Source organism: Citrus sinensis, chromosome 5 (assembly GCF_022201045.2).
Source record: "Citrus sinensis cultivar Valencia sweet orange chromosome 5, DVS_A1.0, whole genome shotgun sequence".
NCBI classification, from domain to species: Eukaryota; Viridiplantae; Streptophyta; class Magnoliopsida; order Sapindales; family Rutaceae; genus Citrus; species Citrus sinensis.
Genome location: NC_068560.1, coordinates 38,755,933 through 38,776,479, shown reverse-complemented (window position 1 = coordinate 38,776,479; position 20,547 = coordinate 38,755,933). Strand labels below are relative to the sequence as shown.

General features: G+C 31.7%; 2 protein-coding genes across 13 annotated transcripts; both read left to right on the top strand.

Annotated features, from left to right (window-relative positions):
- Nucleotides 1–7,475: 7,475 nt before the first annotated feature.
- LOC102617943 (mitotic spindle checkpoint protein BUBR1) lies at nt 7,476–11,094 on the top strand. The gene is made up of 11 exons (XM_006494384.4): nt 7,476–7,786; nt 7,939–7,998; nt 8,387–8,531; nt 8,630–8,787; nt 9,007–9,088; nt 9,177–9,243; nt 9,311–9,365; nt 9,777–9,945; nt 10,043–10,125; nt 10,336–10,416; nt 10,545–11,094. The coding sequence occupies exons 1-11, from the start codon at nt 7,614–7,616 to the stop codon at nt 10,606–10,608; spliced, it is 1,137 nt and encodes a 378-aa protein (XP_006494447.2). The 5' UTR covers nt 7,476–7,613; the 3' UTR covers nt 10,609–11,094.
- Nucleotides 11,095–13,881: 2,787 nt separating this feature from the next.
- Nucleotides 13,882–20,521, top strand: LOC102631146 (splicing factor U2af small subunit B-like). 12 transcript variants are annotated; one of them, XR_008055357.1, is made up of 4 exons: nt 13,882–14,897; nt 14,991–15,064; nt 17,354–17,460; nt 17,548–20,521. XR_008055357.1 is itself a non-coding variant. In XM_052442779.1 (2 exons), exon 1 carries the CDS (start codon nt 13,895–13,897, stop codon nt 14,867–14,869), a length of 975 nt encoding a protein of 324 aa, XP_052298739.1. In that variant the 5' UTR covers nt 13,882–13,894; the 3' UTR covers nt 14,870–14,897; nt 17,354–20,521. The 12 variants fall into 12 exon arrangements, 2 of the variants coding, with proteins under 2 accessions (XP_052298739.1, XP_024950256.1); XR_008055356.1 differs by having other exon boundaries at nt 17,027–17,460; XR_008055359.1 differs by lacking the exon at nt 14,991–15,064 and having other exon boundaries at nt 17,354–17,430.
- Nucleotides 20,522–20,547: the final 26 nt, after the last annotated feature.

The following is a 20,547-nucleotide window of genomic DNA, read 5'->3' as shown; positions in this document are numbered from 1 at the left end:
AATTTTGTATTTAAAAAATAATAATTATTTGAACTCACTAAATTCGTCTCTATACTCATTTAAAAAATAAATAAATTTATTAATAAAAATTTAAAAATTACATATCAATAATCCCTTTCTTTTTCTATTAATGAGTGCATAGTTTCTCTCTACTCTCACGACTCACGTGCATAGTTTCTCTCTATTCTCATATTCTACAAACTAAATTCTTAATTTTACTCTCTTTTGGATTTAATTTTTTTTTTGTTATGCCTTTCTTAGTAAATTAAAATATCTAATCCAGGCATTCTATATATAAGAATTGTTTTCTTGATATTTCCTAGCTTTTGTAATTGATAAATATTAATTTATTGATATTCATTCATTTTCATAACTGATAAAAATTTGTTCATGTTCATTTTTGAATGATGGGTTTGGCTCCTCTTAATTTATGATTGCTTATAAACAAAATTACTTGCAGTTAAAAGAAAATAAAGGGTTACTAAAGTAATTTTATCAAAAATTGTTTTTATAATAAAATTCTTAATTGTCTCAATATAAAAAATAAACCAATCATTTTATAATTATTTTTATTATCTCAATATAATTGGTAATAATAATAATAATAATATCTTTAAATTTGATGATCTTATTTCTTAATTGATTAAGAATAATTTTGGATATTTTTAATACATAATAGGATATATATGAAATTATATTAAGTATAAAACTAACTTTTAAAATAAGATTTTAAAAAGTTACTAATTTCCTATTTTTCACAATTTACCGCAAAATAAAGTGATTCTTTAAAAATTATTGTAAAAAATTATTAAATATAAAAATTATTTTTTAACTTTTTAAAATTACGTTATCTTAACCGACTTGTTGACTATTGTCAACCCATTGTGGACCGCTGAGATGCTAATCTCAATCAATTGAACTTTAATTCATGAAATATGCGAAAAAGTTACCAATTAGTAATAATTATGCATCACGCAATTGATCTAATTCTTCCATTTTTATTTCAAAGAATACAGTGACCGATGTAGGATGTGACCAGCAGCAGCTCAAATCCCGCTGGCCAAAAAAGAAAAAAAAAACTAGGAATAAAAGAAAAAATTATTTTGAGATTCTAATTAGTTCCTATTATATCTATTAAAATAACTGGCATAAATTTATAAATACATAAAATTTTAAATTTAAAGAATTATAAAATCCTACACTTTAATTAAAAATAATACAGTAAAATCTCTATATGGTCATATTATTAGAACTGGAGAAATTTATTCTTATAAAAAGGTTATAACTTAACAGATGTATAATATAAATATTATTGTATTTGTTTGATTATCCTTAATACAAGTGATATAAAGGTAAATTATGTCATATATTAATAATCAAATGGATATTAATGTCTTCATCAATCATCCAAGTGAACGACAAGTCGGGTATGCTTTAACTAAAGAAGAAATTATCGATGCAATTAGACAAGTGAAGAAAGAGGATAATCCTAAGAATGACAATACAAAAATATAAAAGTTTCATACTAAGAAGGTACAAACATACTTGAAAAGTTATAAATATTTTGGCTTTAATAAGAAGATGTCTATATTGATCAATTAATACATATACCTGTAAGTTAAAAGATGTGGTTATAACTTTAAAGAACAAATCATTATCACAAGCAACTTTAGAAAGATATTTTGTTCTATCTTAATTATTTAATATAACATTACATATATTTTTGAAACATTATTACTATGTGGAGGTAAGTTTATTTAAGATAAGACCTACAAAAAATATAATTTATTACAAGTGGAATTTATTCCTAATTATAACTGGTCCCAAGTTGGGATTGCAATTTTTTTGCCACTATAAAGATATTATTCTTATATAAAATATTCCTATTTGGAGGTTCTATTGCAATAACCCGTCATTCAAAACATTTTTCTAGTTCTAAAAATATGATTAATTCTTCTAGTTTTCACAGTAATAGTAGAGAGAATGTTTTCAACAACGAAACTCGTAAAGAATCATCTTTATAATCGGATGCGATTAATGATAGTTCAGTTATTTATTTAAAAAAAATATATATTTAATAATATTAATAATAAATTTAATGTATAGTAGTTTCAAAATATGAAAAGACGCGAATTAACAAATATTTTGTATATTTAAAATTTTAATTTATATAGTTTATTATTATATAAATTTCCCATGACAAATGAATTTTGTGGATCCGCCACCGACAGAAAACAGGGGCGAAAAAAATTATCACAATTTGTTGGATTGTTGATGCCCACTAACCCATCACTTTTCATCAAAGTCGTTAAAAAAAAATATCAGTCACAGGCGCAGGCACATGGAAGTTTCACTCTTTTTAAGTCTCTAAAGACTTACCAACTCTAAATAGGAATTTGGAATAGAGTTGAAGCAATTCAGCAATCCCACATGAAATTGAAGTTGGGCATCGTCACTTCATTCAGCCGCCCCCCATCACATCTTCAGCATGAATAGGATTGTTTTATTCATAGGAATAATCCAAATCTTGTACTCAACGGAATCAATCACTTCATTTATAAATTGACTCTCCATCTGTAAACAATAATTAAACAGTAATTCATAACTCATAAGCGTTCAAATCAAACCCCACCCCACCCCCCAAAAAAAAATTTAAAAAAAAAAAAGAAAAGAAAAAGAAAGAAAATGTCGGTGAACTGCAGAAGCATAGACATAGAGAAACACTATTCATAAATTGACTCTGCGGCTTATGATGGTTGATCTATTAAAGAACGAAAAATGGTAAAGAAACTCAATGACGATGACAGAATGAACTATAAATCGTGTGGTGTTTATATTGTTAAGTGGTTTGCATTCATTTCAAGAACACATGCACAGAGGATTAAACAAATAAAGAGTGTTCTTGGGCGAGCTTTGTGCCGGGAATTATGACAAATTAGATATTTGATTTGTTTATTTTATATAATATATTTCAGCTGGGATCTCTTATCCTGAAAAAAAAGTGTTCGTCAAATACTCCGGCAATTGGGGTCAGTCCTAAAAAGTTACCGCTGGTAGTGATTCTCAGTTACTAAAATTGTTGGATCAATGATCTGGGATTCATTTTGAGAAGTGAGAATGCGTTGGAAAAACTAGCACGGCTGTTTTAGGAACAATTTTGAGTACGATGACTATTGAGAAGATATAATTACATAGACGATTCATAATTTCCATTATGGGTTCTTTGCAACGAATTATAGAATACTCAAATTGGTTTTCCAGTGAATGAGAAAATAAATTCTTAAGGGTACCAGTTGGTTTGAAAAAATGGCAAATTCAAGTGACTAAAAATTAAAAGCTTTATTTATCCATGCTCATGTAATAAATGATGAGTATGGTAAGGATAAATGCTTTCTCCACACACAAATCTCGAGTGAATTTGACTTTTCACCATCTTAAACGTTAATATCTCCAGTATAAAAATTAAAATTAATATCTTCAAATTGTTAAAATGGCAAATTAACGTTAATATCTTGCACCAAATTGGCTTTTTCAGCATCTTAAAAATTAATACCTCCAATATCGTCCCAAATTGCTTGATATAAAGCAAGATAAATTTATAAAGCCGATTAAAGTATGAGTTTTGTGAGGATTAAGTTTCCATAAAATTAATTATATAACAATTTTTTAAGGTTGTAATAGGGTAATGCTTAAAGATATTCTTGGTAAAGTCCAGCATTTTTAATGAAAATAATGGGCTAGATGGAGCCGATTCCATGTCAAATCAAAGTCATTACCGGCCCAAAACAAGCAGAGATCTCTAAAATATCACAAATTTTATTTTAAAAAATATCTCTAATTTAATTTATAAAATATAAATTTATATATTAAAATTAACTATTCTTTATAAAAATAATAAATTTATATCACAACATACATGTTAATCATAAAATCTTTTAATTATTTTTTATTATTTAATTTAGGACTCTATAACTTAAAGCTCTTATAATTTTTTTTTAAAGTATAAACTATAAAATGGTGTAAGTCTAAAAAATTATCAAAAAATATTTTATATAAGAATATTATATCAAAATTTTTTATTTGAGATAATAAATAAATAAATAAATAAATTTATTTAGATAATTTCCGTTAAAAGGAATCACGACCGCCAAGTGGAAAAATGCCGACCAGTGAGTTTCCATGTTGACCCACAGACAACCTCAGTTTGTTCGAGCCGCGAATGAGGTATGAAAATGCTTATTACTGTGCATGTCAGTTTTATTAGATGGAATTAATCAATTTGGTAAAAATGAGTAATGGGTCTCGACAATTTTTTGAGAGTATCTCTGTTGCTTCCATTGTTTTCCATCGATTGGGTTAGTTGTAGGTTAATGATTGTTGTAAATGCATGTTCAGCTGATTTTGATTAAAGATGGCTTCAGCTACATTATGCTGCCTTGTGAATGATTGAAGATGGGTATGAAATTTTTTTAATTGTTTAAGCTATTGCCACTGATTGTTTGGATTCATGCTAGTTTTTATTAAATTACATATGTAATTAAGTGTTGGAGATTCCTTGTGCCGCAATATTAATATTTTGAGGATACTTGATTTTTTTTTCTTTTTATCACGATATGTACATGTCTTGGTTGAAAAAATGTCATGATTTGATGCATTCTCTCACACTGGAGCAGTGAGTTTAGTGGTTTTAATTCTTTTCTTCTCTTTGACTAGGGCTCTACTTCACTACATTCATGTCTTTATTTGTCCAGCGTCAAATGATAAAGGAACATAGTCTCCTTTTGATTTTAGTTTGTCTTTCTGTTTCGTAGCCAAGAGGTTCTAACTACCATCGAGAGTGAAAGGCTCTCCAAGTCAAGGCACATAGCTCTTGCTGCTCTTGTTACTTTCCCTGAAGATTTTGATAATGGGCTGATGATTATTTAGTTTGGTTTCAAATTATGTTCACGACATTGTATTTTGAAATATTTGGTTGGTGAGATAAAGTTTATTATTATATCTCCAATATGTGAGATGGGATATTTCAAGATGGTAGTTTGGTTACAATGTTTTATTTGGTATTTACAATGTAATCATAGCTCTTGGCGCTAAAATGGATATGACTGGCCAACAATTCTTTGATTTGTGTGAACGAAGTATTTTTCAACACAAGGGTATTTTGGTCATTTTTTCAAGTAACAAACGGTTAACTAAATGGTATATTAACGTTAGGGGAGGTGATTGAGAATACACAAATATAATCTATCAAACTGAGAATATGCCAAACCTCAGGGGAGGTTTATGATAATTACCCGTTACAACAATTGATTCTTGCTCTCTAGTAGGATCATGTTCTGGTGGGTGAATGTTGAATTAGTTAGGGTGCATTTAGAAGTTTTCTAGCTTTACGCAAATACGGCCTGCCCCAGCCGCTAGCTCCTTTTAACACAAATTCTCTCTCTCTTTTATAAAATATTTTAGGGTTCCTCTATGATGCTGTAAAAAATTTACAACATCAATAATGTATTAATTTTGAACAATTAGATTTAATCAATGGTGTACAATATTTGTACTAAAAAAATAATTTAAAAATAATAGTAAACAGTTTGTTAACCGTTCAAGTGGGTGGAGAATTTTTGTAAAATAATTGTGACCACCCTTAGTGTTTGAAACAATTTCACTTAAATAACATATTTTATTTTAAATAACTTTTCAGCCCTCCTTTAAATTTGTAATATGATAATATTTTTTAAATAAATCTTCCAAAATCAATTACCATTAAGTATAAAATATAATATCAAGTAGGTTATTTAACACAAAGTCTTATAATAATTTGTATTGTATGAATTTAATTACAAACCATTAATACCTAAATAATAATGATAATAGAAGGCATTTCAATAAACTATTTTATATGTGTTTTATTAATAATACTATATGAGTCACAACAAATGAGAGATATTTTATTCACCAATTATTATTGAAAATATATGTCTATATAACTATAGAGTGAGAAATATTTTGATTTAAATTTTTAGCAAAAAATTAAACTATTTATTTCATGCAATTCAATGGTGGAGGATATAACATTATGAAATGTTGCTTTGACTTTCAATATCAACTATTAGATTATGATATATTAGTGGCTTAAATATTGTGTCAAAATTTTAAGTTAAAGTATCCAAAACCATATCTTTATAATGGAAATATAAAAACATGCAATGATTTTTTTTCTTCATTTTGTCGATTAAATATTATTTGATGTGATATTTTATTTATTGTCACTATTAATTATCATAATAAAAGTAATGACTCTTCGTAACATAAAAATTTATAATTACTATCAAAGAATAACAGTAAAATAATCTTTCATGATTCATAAACTAAAATTAATTAGGAATATGTGGTAGATTTAACTTTTATGAAATTAATAAAGTGACATTTGAAAATAAAATGAAAACAAACTTGTGAAAATTAAATTTTATAAGGCTCATATAATTTTCTACCATGTCAATAAAAATATAAAAATATAAATGATTTTCGTTCACTTTTTTTCCCACGTAAATATTATCGGAGGTAATATTTTATTTATTATCACTATTAACTATCATAACAAAAGTAATGACTCTTCATAATATAAAATTTTATAATTACAAGCCAAGGATATCAATAAAATAATCTTTCACGATTCATAAACTAAAACTCATTAGGAATATATATTCGATTTAACTTTTATGAAATTAACAAAGTGATATTTGAAAATAAAATAAAAATATATAAGCTTATAAAACTTAAAACTCCCACCATATAAGGATATTAACTGTAAGATAAATATAAAGTACAGAAAATAAGTATGTTAAATGAGTGTTAAAAATGATACATACTTCATGATCAATTATACAACGGCCCTTAATATTATATAAAATAATGAGTATTTTAATATACAATATTAAATTTTATTAAAACATGTGTGATCAAGTAATTTTTATGTTACAAGCAATCTCAACAATGAGTTTATTGATGTAACTATGACATTTACTTAACTATATGAACTTAGTTGTGTTATTTATTAGTGTTATATCATATATAAATTTTGCAATTGCAACTTATTTATTTGATTTGTGTTAAATAACCTACCATTACATTTTATATTTAATGGTAATAGATTTTGGAAGATTTATTTTAAAAAAATTATCACATTTCAAATTCAAAGGGGAATTGAAAAATAATTTTAAATAAAATATGATATTTAAGTGAAATTGTTTCAAACTCTATGGGTGGTCATAGTTATTTTACAAACTTCTCCACCCCTTACATATTTGTTAACCGTTTACCATCATTTTTTATTTTTATTTTTATCTACAAATATTGTATACCATTGATTAAATCCAATGGTGCACAATTAAAAACATTATTGATGTTGTAAAAAAATTACAACATCGTAGAGGAACCCAATATTTTAATTTGTATCAACTATTAAATAGCAGTGGTATTAACGGCTACTTTCCAAGACCGTCGTGCAATTTCAAAATTTGAATCTTGTCTCTTTCTCTCTCTGTGTCGCGGTGAAGCAGAAGAAGAAGAAGAAGTAGAAACAAGTAAAGGGAAAAATTGAGGATCCTGAAATTAAGAAAATGGACCCAGAGACAGAGTTTCTTGCATCCAAAAAGGAGACGGGGAACGAGTGGGAACTCTTCAAGGAAAACGTTAGGCCCTTGAAGAGAGGCCGCAACATTCGTCTCTTAAACGACGCCCTTGCATCCCACAACAGCTTTAACCTCAAGAAATCTCTTCTTGATAATCGAAGGTTTTCTTTTTCTTTTATTTTTTTCCCTTTCTTTCTTTTTATTTATTATTAATTAATTAATTAAAAGAAAAAAAAAAGATAGAAAGAGTTGTTTAAATATGCTCTGTTTATACATTTCTTCTAGACTCGTCATTTTCATAATTTGTTTATAGGAGGCTGATCGAAGCGATCGACAAGTATGAAGGAGATGATCCCCTCCAGCCATGGCTAGAGTGAGTATCCTATTTTTCGGAACTGGGTAACCACTTCGATATTTTTGTTCAACATAATAATTTGATTTGCCACTAATTCTGCAGCAAAAATAAATTAAAATTAGTAAATATTTTAGGGTATGTTTGAAACTGTCGATCTTCTACTTAATTTTGAAATTACAGCAGTTACAAGTGTTTGGCAAATGGCAGGCATCCTCTTTATTACTGCAAAGCTTATGTTGACTAGCCATCCACCCAGTTTAACAACTAGTGCTTCCGTTCCACATTAACATTGACTTAAATAAAAGCCACAACACCTGTCCCCAATCCCCTCTATCCCGAGCATACTCTTAATGTTCTAGGATTTGTTTCATTTCAGACTTGATATTCTTTGAATTACATGTTGAAGGTGTATCAAATGGGTTCAAGAGGCATTTCCAGCTGGTGGAGACAGCTCGGGATTGGTTGTGATATACGAACAATGTGTCCGCAGATTTTGGCATTCACAGTGCTATAAGGATGATCTGCGCTACCTCAATGTCTGGTTGGAATATGTGGGTTCCCTTTTTTGCTTTATTCCCATCTTCCTGTTGTGGTTTTTAACTACTGAAATTAATTAGTTGATCTTGTTATGAATAAATTGGCATTGTAGGCTGAAAATTGTATTGATGCACAAGTCATCTTCAGTTTCCTTGATGCAAATGATATTGGGAAGACACATTCTGTGTACTACATAGCATATGCTTTGCACATGGAATCCAAGTCCAAGATGAAAGCCGCAAATGACTTATTCAGTCTTGGGATATCTAGGTAAGCTCTCTTTCTGATATTTCATTCACTTCAAGCAAATATACATGGTCGATTACTAGAATTTTCTTTTGAGTATTGCAGTCAGCTGTGTTAGATTGACATTAACCTGACACATGAGTGAGTTGTGACAACATATTATCCCCATCTGAAAATTAATTATGCTCCAGCATAGTCAAACCATTAATATTGCAGTCATTTGAGAAATTTGCACTATGACAGGAATGCTCAACCAACAGAAAAGTTGAAGGATGCCTACAAGAAATTTCTTGTACGCTCAATGAGAAAAACACAAGTCATCGACGTACGTGATTTCTTGACTAAGTTGATGTGATTTAACTTTCCACTACAACTTACTACTAAATTTTTGTTTCTAATTTTTTCAAATATAGGAGGACTCAAAGGAAAATCACTTACCTGTCAGAAGCTTTGGAACTGTCCTGGCCAGGGAGGAAAATCGTAAGTCATATTGTTGTCTATGCCTCTAAAGATTTTGCAGGATATATGAAGTATTTCTATTTTGCAGGAAGGCAGGCCATGCAGAGTTCTGATATGCAGAGGAAAAAGTTGAAGCCAGATGGGTAAAGATTATATTGCTCGTTTCATCACATTAACTAATGTCTGTAATAATGTTGGTTTAGAAAACAAGACGGTTTCATTTTTCCTTATATTATGATATATTTATTTTTCTGACAGACCAAATTGTTGTCTATGTAAACTAAAGTTTATTTAATGTTAAGTTTCTCCCATATTTTCACGTCAAACTGCTTTATTGATTCTTTTGGTGTTCGGTGTCCCTGAATTGAAGTAAATATCTTCCATATTCTCATGGTTGATGTGAATTTCTGTAGTTTTTATTGTCTCAACCTTGGTAACTCTTGTTTGAGCATCTTTTCCATGCTTTCTTTTCTCTTTTTACGAGTTGCTGTTGTTTTTCATTTAAGATATGTTAAATATATATTTTCATTTAACTTGCTCTTTGTTTTTTTCAGGAATCACAGGGCTCCATTTAGTGTTTACAAAGATACAAATGTTGATATCACGTCGTGTCATCAACCTGATAACTCTAAGACAGAATGTAATTCCTGGCTCACTCTTGGAGCTCAAGCTGAGAGAAATAAAGAAAATAATGCAAAGCCTGCTAAGTGGACATCGTGCAAGGTTTTACATATCCCCAAAACACACTTTTTTTTTTTTTTTGGCCCTCGCAAGGATCTGGAAACGACATCTAACCCATTTAAGTTCCCACTTCTTTCAGATTCCGCAAAGGCCAGGGCCTGGAGTTGGAGGGGCAACCACAAGTGACCATATTGAAGTGTTTATTGACGAAGAATGTGCCGAGTGAGTAATTAGACTTATTTTAAGTGTCAGACTATTTACAATAATTACACACTTTATATCACATGGACACATGCATTCAGACTCAGATGATCACTTAAATAGTTCAGTTGAGAGTAGTTCCTCACAAAGTTATAATGAAATTGATTGGATTAGACGATTTTCGTCAATCTGTAGCTAATTTTGTTCTAAAAAAAAAAAAAAATCTACCAGAACGGATACAACAAGAAACGAGATTGGCAAGTCTTCAAATTTGTTCCAGGTCAAGCAGGGTGATGGCCAAGATATTAATAGGTATACAACTGATTCAAGTATTTTCAATATGCAATATTCAGGCTATAAATTTATTGAAAACCGACTGATTAAGTGTTATTGGGAAGAGCAAAATATCTAACCTCTACTATCTATCTGACCTTGTGCAGGGAAACAAAGTTGTTGAGGAAGAACCCATTACGCAATTTCCCACCAAATAGCCTTCCCAGATGATTAAATCATCAACATACACGCTTCTTGGGAATTAGCAGTGCTTTAAGATGCCATTAACATACGTGGGTCAGCTTTTATCTCTAAAGCGTGATTCATTTGAATTCCTTTATCTTCAAGTTGTCTCGGTCGTTAAGAATTTATAACCCTTCAATTCACGGCGCTTGTGCGATATGCAAAATATGTTCGAGCTTGTAAGCCTTGAATTGAAATTATGCAAATTTGAATTCTTTCTAGATTTTTCAATCTTGTATGTTGATTTTCAGCAAATTACTAGTGAACCCCCAGGCAAACAGGCAATTGTTTATTTGTTATTTTTTGTTTTATCTTCATGTTTGTTTTGCTTTCCCTTCTTCCTATTTTTCCTCTCTTTATTGTATTGTGTAGCTCATTTTCTAGCTGGTTCTTTTTGTGTGGACATGATGAGACATGAGGTGACAGATGTACTCAAATCAATGAGATAATAGTGGAATTATATTGCAGGTAAAAGTGGAGTTAATGTGAAAATTAAGGAGACGCAAATTATCATTTTCCCACTTTGTTGATGGCCAAAAGGAAAAAAAAAATCATAACAATATTTTGAAATCTATTTTTTTTATTCCTATATTTTTAAAAAAAAATTATTATTCATCGATCACTAATTTTTTTAAAATTTTAAAAATATATAATTTTTTTTTTATTTTGTTGAATTTCACTAAAAATTATAAAATGTTACAGTTGTCCACTATAGTCTTAACTCTGATAAAAAAATTAATAAAATATTAATAAAATGATAATTTTATCCCTCAGCATAGAGTCACTATTAAAGATGAAAGATTGCAAAACAAATTAATTTATTTTCATAAATAAAACACTATAAAATAAAATATATATAACTTAAATTAGAAAATATACTAAATTGAAATCATAAAAATAAAGGGGATTCTTTGGGCAGCTAAATCTTTGTTTCTGGTAGCATATATAGATGACAGGAATCGTGATATTTCCCTGACTTTCATGGAAGAAAAATTTCCCAATAACCAAAACTCTTCAGTTCTCCCACAAATTAATTTGAATATGAAGCCAAATATCAAATTCAGATCTACGGACTTCTTTCAGAATAACAAATTTCAATGCTATCAGAACTCAAAATCTCAAAATCAAAGGCTGTTAGGTCATTGCAAGCTATGCCTATCGCTTCCCCTCACGCACCTCAAAAGCTATGCCACCACAATAGCAATCAACCCATCTTTGGGTCAAGGGATTTAAGAGATTACAGATTCATCTAGCTCAAGTACACATAACAAAATCATGAAAGATTGCCGGCTTATTGTAGCTAGAGAGCATCGATGGCTGGTGATGGCGACAAGACGCTAGTTGTGTGGCGCAATGGAGCATGCACTCAACAATTGCGTGGCTATTGGTGTGGTGGAGTCTTGGCAATGCGATGGCTACTGGGGAGGCTGAAGGCCTGGCGCAATGGCTGATCAATGTTGGTCGTGAGTTGATCGGCTTAAGAGTTGAGAGAGAAGAGGTTACTGCTTGAGAATTGAGTGATCTTTGGGAGTTGAGAGGCTAGGGGACGATGAAAGAGTGGATTTTGTTTATATTCATATTTTTATTTTTTAATTGTGCAATTTGATCGGGATTTCTGATTGGATCCGAATCCTATTCGAAGCCAGGCTGCTGTGCGTAAACGATGTCATTTTTATTTGTTTCAATAAAATGACAATTTAACCCCTGTGATGTCAGTAATGTTATAAAAGCACACAAATAGAAGTGGATGAATGTAAGAAAATGTTACTTTAGGTGTATTTCAATCAAATAAAAAAGAAGAAGAAAGAATTGTGTATTTTTAAAAAAACACTAAAAAATAGGTGGTTGATGAATAATTATTATTTTTAATAGATTGAAATGTTGGTCGTGGTCGATGACAATTTAACCCCTGTGATGATAGTAATGTTATGGTGCATTTATTAATCGGTAATTGAAATACATTGAAATTAAAATAAACTAGAATTGGAATGGAGAATCATAATTAAAATAAATTGTTTACTTTCCCATAAGAATCAAAATCATATTGGGCTCTATTATTATCGATGTGTTTAATTTATCTTGAACTTGGAATGAATTATTACAAGTTACTAAAATGACCTTAATTGATTATTGTCATTATTTATTATAATAAATGTGATTATGATCATTATTATTAAAAAATAATTACAATTAATAATAATAATAGTAGTAGTAGTAGTAGTAGTAGTAGTAATAATAATAAATAAGGTCATTTTATAGTAGTAGTAATAATAAAAAATAAGGTCATTTTAGTAACTTATAGTTATTATTATTATTATAAATAATGAAGGACTTATTTGCAAATATAACAAAATTTTTGCAGGGTTCAAAATGCAAAAACTACAAAACTTAATTGAGAACAATTGGGATTATGAAAATTTAATGAAGTAAATGTAAAGTTTAATGAATAGCAACTTGATTCCCAAACCCCTCATGAGAATTATATTCCCTTTCCTTAATCCAAAAAACATGTTAGCCTTACATATTTTATTCTCATTCCCTTTTCTATTTCAACAAATAAACACAATCAATTATTTTCATTACGAATTTTGATTTTTTAATCCTACAAATAAACGCATCCTTAGTGGAGTTGGATCTATTAGTGAATCTTCATAAAAGATAAATTTATCTTTATAATATAATTTAACATTATGATGTAGAATATTTTTCAACCATAATAGGCAGATAAATGTTGTCAAAATTAGGCATATAATATAATGTTTCGAAGCTCTCATATTAATGTTTGGCCAAATTTTATTGTACGATGTCTCAAAAAGTTGTTTGAAATTCAAACATGTTTTTGACCTAAATGTCAAAATTTGGCAAACTATTTTTAATATTTCTTGTTTCCATTGTGAAGAAGCTTGAAAATGGTATAACATAATATTTCTTGTTTCCGTTGCGAACTATTTTGATATACCCAAATCCAACGTCATTTACTCTATTTAATTGTGTACTGTATCATATATTTAACCGAGAGTCAAAAAAAGGTGTTTTTAGAAAGTGGGTATAAAAATAATAGATTTTAAAATACTGTAATATTTTTGGCCTTTTGCCGTCCATAAAATGCTGTGGAAAGATGACGAGTCAAAGTCAAATGTAATGGGAAATGGGCCCCAACTGGCACCAACGAGGAAAGAACTGGGCTTTCAAAATGACTAGCAGATTGGGCCTCGAAGCCTCTCGATGTGGGACATTTAAATAAATTTTGACTCGACGATGATGTACGGCCGCGATGGCACACACGCAAACAAACGTACGCACGAAAGAAAGAAAAAAGAAAAAGAAAAGGTTTTTGAGGGAAGGGAAGCGAGAAGAAGTTTGTGTCTGGATAGACAAGCTTTCGGAAATTCCATTTCCTTCACAAGACAAGGATTCTGCGGTGAAGTTTGCGGGACGCGGACTAGCCATGGCGGAGCACTTGGCATCAATCTTCGGAACGGAAAAGGACCGCGTGAACTGTCCTTTCTATTTCAAGATCGGCGCGTGCCGACACGGCGACCGCTGCTCCCGCCTCCACAACCGCCCCACAATTTCCCCAACCCTCCTCCTTTCCAACATGTATCAGCGCCCCGACATGATCACTCCCGGCGTCGACGCCCAGGGCCAGCCCATCGACCCTCGCAAGATTCAGGAACACTTCGAGGACTTTTACGAGGACATTTTCGAAGAGCTCAGCAAGTTCGGCGAAATCGAATGCTTAAACGTCTGCGATAATCTCGCCGACCACATGATTGGCAATGTCTATGTCCAGTTCAGAGAGGAAGAGCAAGCTGCAGCAGCATTGCATGCTCTGCAAGGACGATTCTACTCCGGCCGTCCCATCATTGTTGAATTTTCACCCGTTACTGATTTCCGTGAGGCCACTTGTCGGCAGTTTGAGGAGAATAACTGTAACCGTGGCGGTTATTGTAACTTTATGCACGTCAAATTGATTGGCAGGGATCTGAGAAACAAACTTTTTGGAAGGTACCGTCGTAGAAGCCGAAGCAGGAGTTTCAGTCCCATTCCTCATCTTCGTTCTCGACACAGGAGAGATGGAGACAGAGATTATAGGAGAAGCTACAGAGATCGAGATTACGAGAGGAGCAGGAGGACACACTCGAGGAGCAGCACTAGCTCTAGGAGTAGGACCCCTGTTAGAGAAGGGAGCGAGGAGCGCAGAGCCAAGATTGAGCAGTGGAATCGAGAAAGGGAGGAGAATCAGTGACTTGATGAAAATTACGTCTCCCCCTTTGGTAATCCTACTCTAAAATGTAGTAGACTTAATTCTTATCTCAAACTTTCCTTTTAGCTGACTCGGTGGTGTACTGTTGTTACTAACTTACCAGTGTAGGTTGATGATGAGTCAGTATTTTGATTCTGTCCGCTAGTTTCTGAGATGATGATGATGATGGATACTTTGGTCAGTTCATTCTTGCTACGCTTGTTATACACTGGATTTATGAGCTTTTTCTTGTAACTTCAACTATTTTGGTGAGGCAACTTTTCTGTTATGTAAATTATCTTACCTTATGGATGCTTTTGGGATGAAAAACCTGTATCTTCTCTTTTAACTGACGTAAAACATTTTTAGCCTTCTTCATGGTTGAACTCGGATGTCCTATTGGTATTGAGATGCTGCTATTGAGTGATTATTTACTCGTTCTCTGATGCTCATTAGTTTCTTTTTTGGATATTTTAAAAAGTTGATTAGCAGCTGCTAGCTGGTTATGGCTTTCCTAAAAGAAAGATGGCCATTTTAATCACAAAAGAAAAATGAAAATCCATAATTTTTTTTTTGGGTCAATCATATACCTGCCTGGAGACAGTTATTATACACGTCTTTAGCTTTTTGTTTATCATAAGGGGAAATATGGATTAAGCCTTATATGCCTTTAGCTAAGTATGAATTTGATGTTAGTATTGCTGATAGAAACTTTTGGAAACTTTTAGATTCAGATAAATATCTTTAGAGGTGCTAATTTCGATTCAGCATGGCCTGCCTGGTTGATCAACCTAGGATCTTAATTAATTTAGATCTAAGTTTTCTGTTCTTGAGTTTTCCCTGGAATTTGTTTTTCTGGGAATGATTACCCGATGCCATGAGTGTGTGGCTTTTGAAGCACATACTGTGTGATCTTGTAAATCTTGGAAGTTTTTGTAGCTTAGTTGATAATATACTGGTTATTTACTACAATTGTCCCCTAATAATGTTTGATGGGCATGCAATAATCTTGAGCCAATTTTGTTAATGGGTTATACTTGACTTGTTATAAGCTTGTAAGTGGTTTTGTTTTCCTTCCTTTTTATTTTTTAGGCTAATTTATTATGTGCAAAATCACACTGAGGTGAACCCCTTTGAATGCGATATTCTTCATAAAAAAAGGGGTTGCTTAGAATAGCTCTAGTAAATTTAACCATATCTCATATGTTTGTAATGCAGGAATCTTAATAAACCTAAATATTTAGTAAATAGATGATAATACATTATTTTGTTTTTATTACATAAATCATTTTAATTATTTTACTTTAAATATGTAAAAATTATTTTAATTATTTAATCATTATTTTTAAAATACTAAATTTAAGCTTAAATTTAAATTAAACAATTATATTCGACACTAATAAATAAAAATTAATTCATAATTAAATTTAAAATTATTTATATTAATAAATTATTTTGATACCATAAAAATTAATATATAAAAATAATTTTTTAATAAATAATTTCATAAATTCATAATATAGCATTAATAAATTATTAATGCAGGAGAAGTATTACCCAGCTAGGAGAATCTTCTGTTAAGTGCTTATTTTAATCAGGGCGATATTACCTTTTGGTTTTAATGGAGAATGTTGATATACTTTCTGGTTTTTAGGCATGCTAGTATTGGTAATTTCATAGAGTTCACTTAATTTGATTGTGATCTTGACATTTCATCCTCCGTCTTAAAGGCCTCACCAATAATGAGTTTGTGAAACCCATGACACCCCACTGTAATGGGTGGGTTATAGCTTGATTGTTCCTGCAAGTCTGCAACATGGGATACACAGATTTGTAGATGTCATCTTGCAGTTCAAATGAAGACTATTTAAGTATGGTGCTATTGGGTCCTGGCCTCTTTTCTCAATTTAAAATCACATACATGTTCTTTTCCCTCTTTTATTTTATTTTATTTTGGCCATGCTTTAGGGTCAATTTTGTTCCTGAATTGGGCAAGGTGAATACAGAGTTTGTCAGTATGCTCAGTGAGTTGTTTGTTTAGTAAATCTAGTCTTACTTATCTTTTGCTCTTCTGCCAAGAGGAAAATGCAAATTGCCTGGGAGATTAAACTAATTTTTGTTTCACTATGGATGGTGGATGTTTTTCTTTTCTGGCTGTAGATTGCAGGGATAGATTCTGTTCCCATTTCCCTTGTCAACTCTTAATGTTGGTAGAGCATGAATATGTAGCGTCTCCAAATCGGTGAAACTAGGATGAGGTGCATTTTGTCTTGGTGGTCTTGTGGCTTTGGTGTAATTGTTGTCAGTCCCTACGGGATGAATGGAGGCTGAGACAGGCGTTCATTTTTTTTTTTTTTTTTCTTTTCACTCCTTTGAAGTGTTGGTTCATTAATGTGCAGTGAGGTGTAGCATGTGGAGCAAGACAGAGCTATTATTTCTTGTAAATGTATATTGACATGTGGTACTTATTGTGTTTTGTATGCCCAGTGGAACCAATGAGAAGTTTCAGAATGGTTTTTGTTCAAGAAATGGAGGTGTAGATGGGTGGCTCACCCCACAGATTAGTTACGATGAACAATCATAGATGAATTTTGGTATTGATAGCCTATTTCATTCAGAATAAATAGCTAATTTTTCTGTTATTTTTTAATATTTTGCCTATAATTGTTTGCTTGATGTAGTTTTCTGGAGGCAATGAGAGCAAGAATTTCATCACAAGATGAAGATTGTGACGCGTATAGAGAGACATAATGTTATTTATTTTTTTCGTCGGTAACAATTAAGACTTCACATGTTATTAATAAGATCCGCGATAGAATGCCTTCCGTTTAATCACTGATTTCGGATACACATCTTGTATGATGAGTAAAACTCTGAGTGTTTTTCGGTGATGGTTTGTGCTAAGAAAATAGGATATGGCTGGCGGGACCTGCAAGACATTTGATTTTTGCCAATGTGAGTGTAGGCTGTTACCTTTTTGTCTAATCACTATTTCATTACAACTATACTACGAATGTGTTTGGCGTGCAAGCAGGGTTATATTGAATTGGATTGAAAAAAAGAAAAGAAGAAAGGTGGTGCGTCTCTGCAATTAAGGCAATGACCGTCATTGGGTAGGTTATATCTTTTATGACCTTTCTTAATTCTAGGGATGGCAAAAATCCCCACGGGGATGGGTACCCTCGGGGATTTTCCCCATTCGGGGAGGGTATGGGGATAATTTTATACCCAATTTTTTTTTCGGGGAGGGGACGGGGAAAATTTTTTACCCAACTTTTTATTCGGGGAGGGGACGGGGATGAGGTGGAATCCCCATCCCCTACCCATTTCCCCATTTTAATTTTTAATTTTATTTTTATTTTTAAAATTACTAATAAATAAATAACAAAATTATAAATATTGTTAAAAATAATAAATATCAAAATAGTTGTATGTTGGGAAAGTGGTCACCCTTTGCCGGAAATTAGTTGAAGAGTATTAATTGAAGTTTTCACCAACTGTTTATTGCTTTGATTATACTGGTAGTAGTTCTTCTACTAGATCTACAGGGGATTCTTATAAGAAAGCAACCAAATGGATGACAAGTTTTGATGATTATGTAAACAATGGAGATTGTGCAGTTGTTGCAGATGAATTAGATTCATATTTGGATGAGAAAGTTATATCTCGGATGGAAGATTTTAATATTTTGAGTTGGTGGAAGACAAATGCTAATAGGTATCCTACATTAGCTCGAATTGCTAGAGATATTTTGGCAATTCCAATTACAACAGTTGCTTCTGAATCAGCTTTTAACACTAGTGGTAGAGTTATGAGCTCATACCATAACAAACTTCATCCAAGCACATTGGAGGCCTTAATGTGCTGTCAAAGTTGGTTACGAGCTTACAATAGCAGTATGAGTTTATTTTAATATGATTAATTTAAAATCGAAAATAAAAAAATATATTAGACTATTAATTATTCGGGGACCGGGGACCCTCGGGGATCCCCTGTTATTATTCGGGGAGGGGATGGGGATTCTCTCAAGCAATTTTGACGGGGACGGGGAGGGGACGGGGACATATGCAAAACATCGGGGATGGGTATGGGGAGATTGGTCCCCTCCCCTCCCCTCCCCATTGCCATCCCTACTTAATTCTAGAAAGATCTTGTGTCCCTTGAGTTTTTTTTAGCACTAGTGTATGACTAAAATTTAATTCTTTTTTTTTTTTTTTTAAATTTATTAGCTATCAATTAGTGAGTTTTGCTTATAATCCATAGAGCCTGTATCGTTTAATTCGTGGGTTTCATTGACGGGATCAGTTAGACCTGCCAAATTGTAGGTGTTGACTTGCAATACTTTATTTTTTTTTTAAATCATTTAAAAATATTTAATCAGTTAAATATTTATTTAATCATAAGTTTTTTTTGATTGGTATTTAATCATAAATTTAGTACAAATAAAACTCATTAAATTTAGAAATCTATTTTAATTATGAAATAGCCAAATATTTATTTTCAATAATACATATACTATTACAAACATTTTTTTTTATTGTGAAGTAAAAAAAAATTACTTATTTAAACCAAGGTGAATTATTATTATTTTTATTATTATGGTATGGTGGAGAAATTTGTTATCAATCTTGTTTTTGTATTGACTATTCATGCTCGTTTCCAAAGCTGCCTGCTGGTGCTGCTGCCTCTTTTCTTTAATAATAGTTCCAATTTCCAAAAACAAGTTGGCAAACTTGGGTTTGCATTTCACTTGGTAACACTGAGGTCTGAGGTGAGGTTGGTTTCCAAGGATGAGATTGAATTTCCTAGTTATCCTTTTGGCCGATTTCTTTGCCTCTTATATCTTTTTTCTAGTTCACGGATTTTGGGAGTTAAACAGGCTCACCAATGTCGTCCGTCCCCCATAGCTTCTAGGTGTTACGCGTTCTATTTATTTTCAATTAAACTCCTCCCTCTACAGTGAGTAAATTATTGTTTTCATTTTTTTTTGTGATTATTAAGTAATTTATTTTATAATATGATAATGAATAATGTAATTTACTACTAAATTATTTAAGTAACTAGAATTAGAAAACTCATCCGAAGTAATCCCATGGAGTTGTGGGATAGCTTCTCACTAATTTTTTTGGGGTTCATAGCTCTGCACTTCGTGAACTTACCGAACGTGAGATCACATAAATCCCAAAGAATCATCCCACAACCAAACGAGGCGTTCGTAATTTTGAAACGGGACCTGGAAGAGAAGGAGACGGTTGAATGAAAACTGAAGGAGAGCTGACCTTTTTAATTAGAGGAACTGAATTGCTCCACGTGTAAAGTCTAGATTGTCTCTTTACTTGCCACGATCTGTGTTCCTATTGGTTGAGTGACGGCAACACCTGCAGTATTGGTCGAGGCGTTCGCAATCAACCAAAATTTCAATTGGTACACGTAAGCGATCAGCAGCCACGACCTCTGTGGCTCTCGTGGGACCTTCCTGATTAGAATTTTTACTTGCTTACGAAGGTATTGAGAGTACGCGGTTTCAAAATTCCCAAACACCACGGTATAAAATCGGCCTCCGCTTGCTCCCACAACCTAATAATTCTGTCAATATTATATCCCCATCTTCAACGTCCGGTGATTTTTTCATTTTTCCTTTTTTTTTTTTTTTTTGGTTTCGTTTCTGATATCTTAGGGTT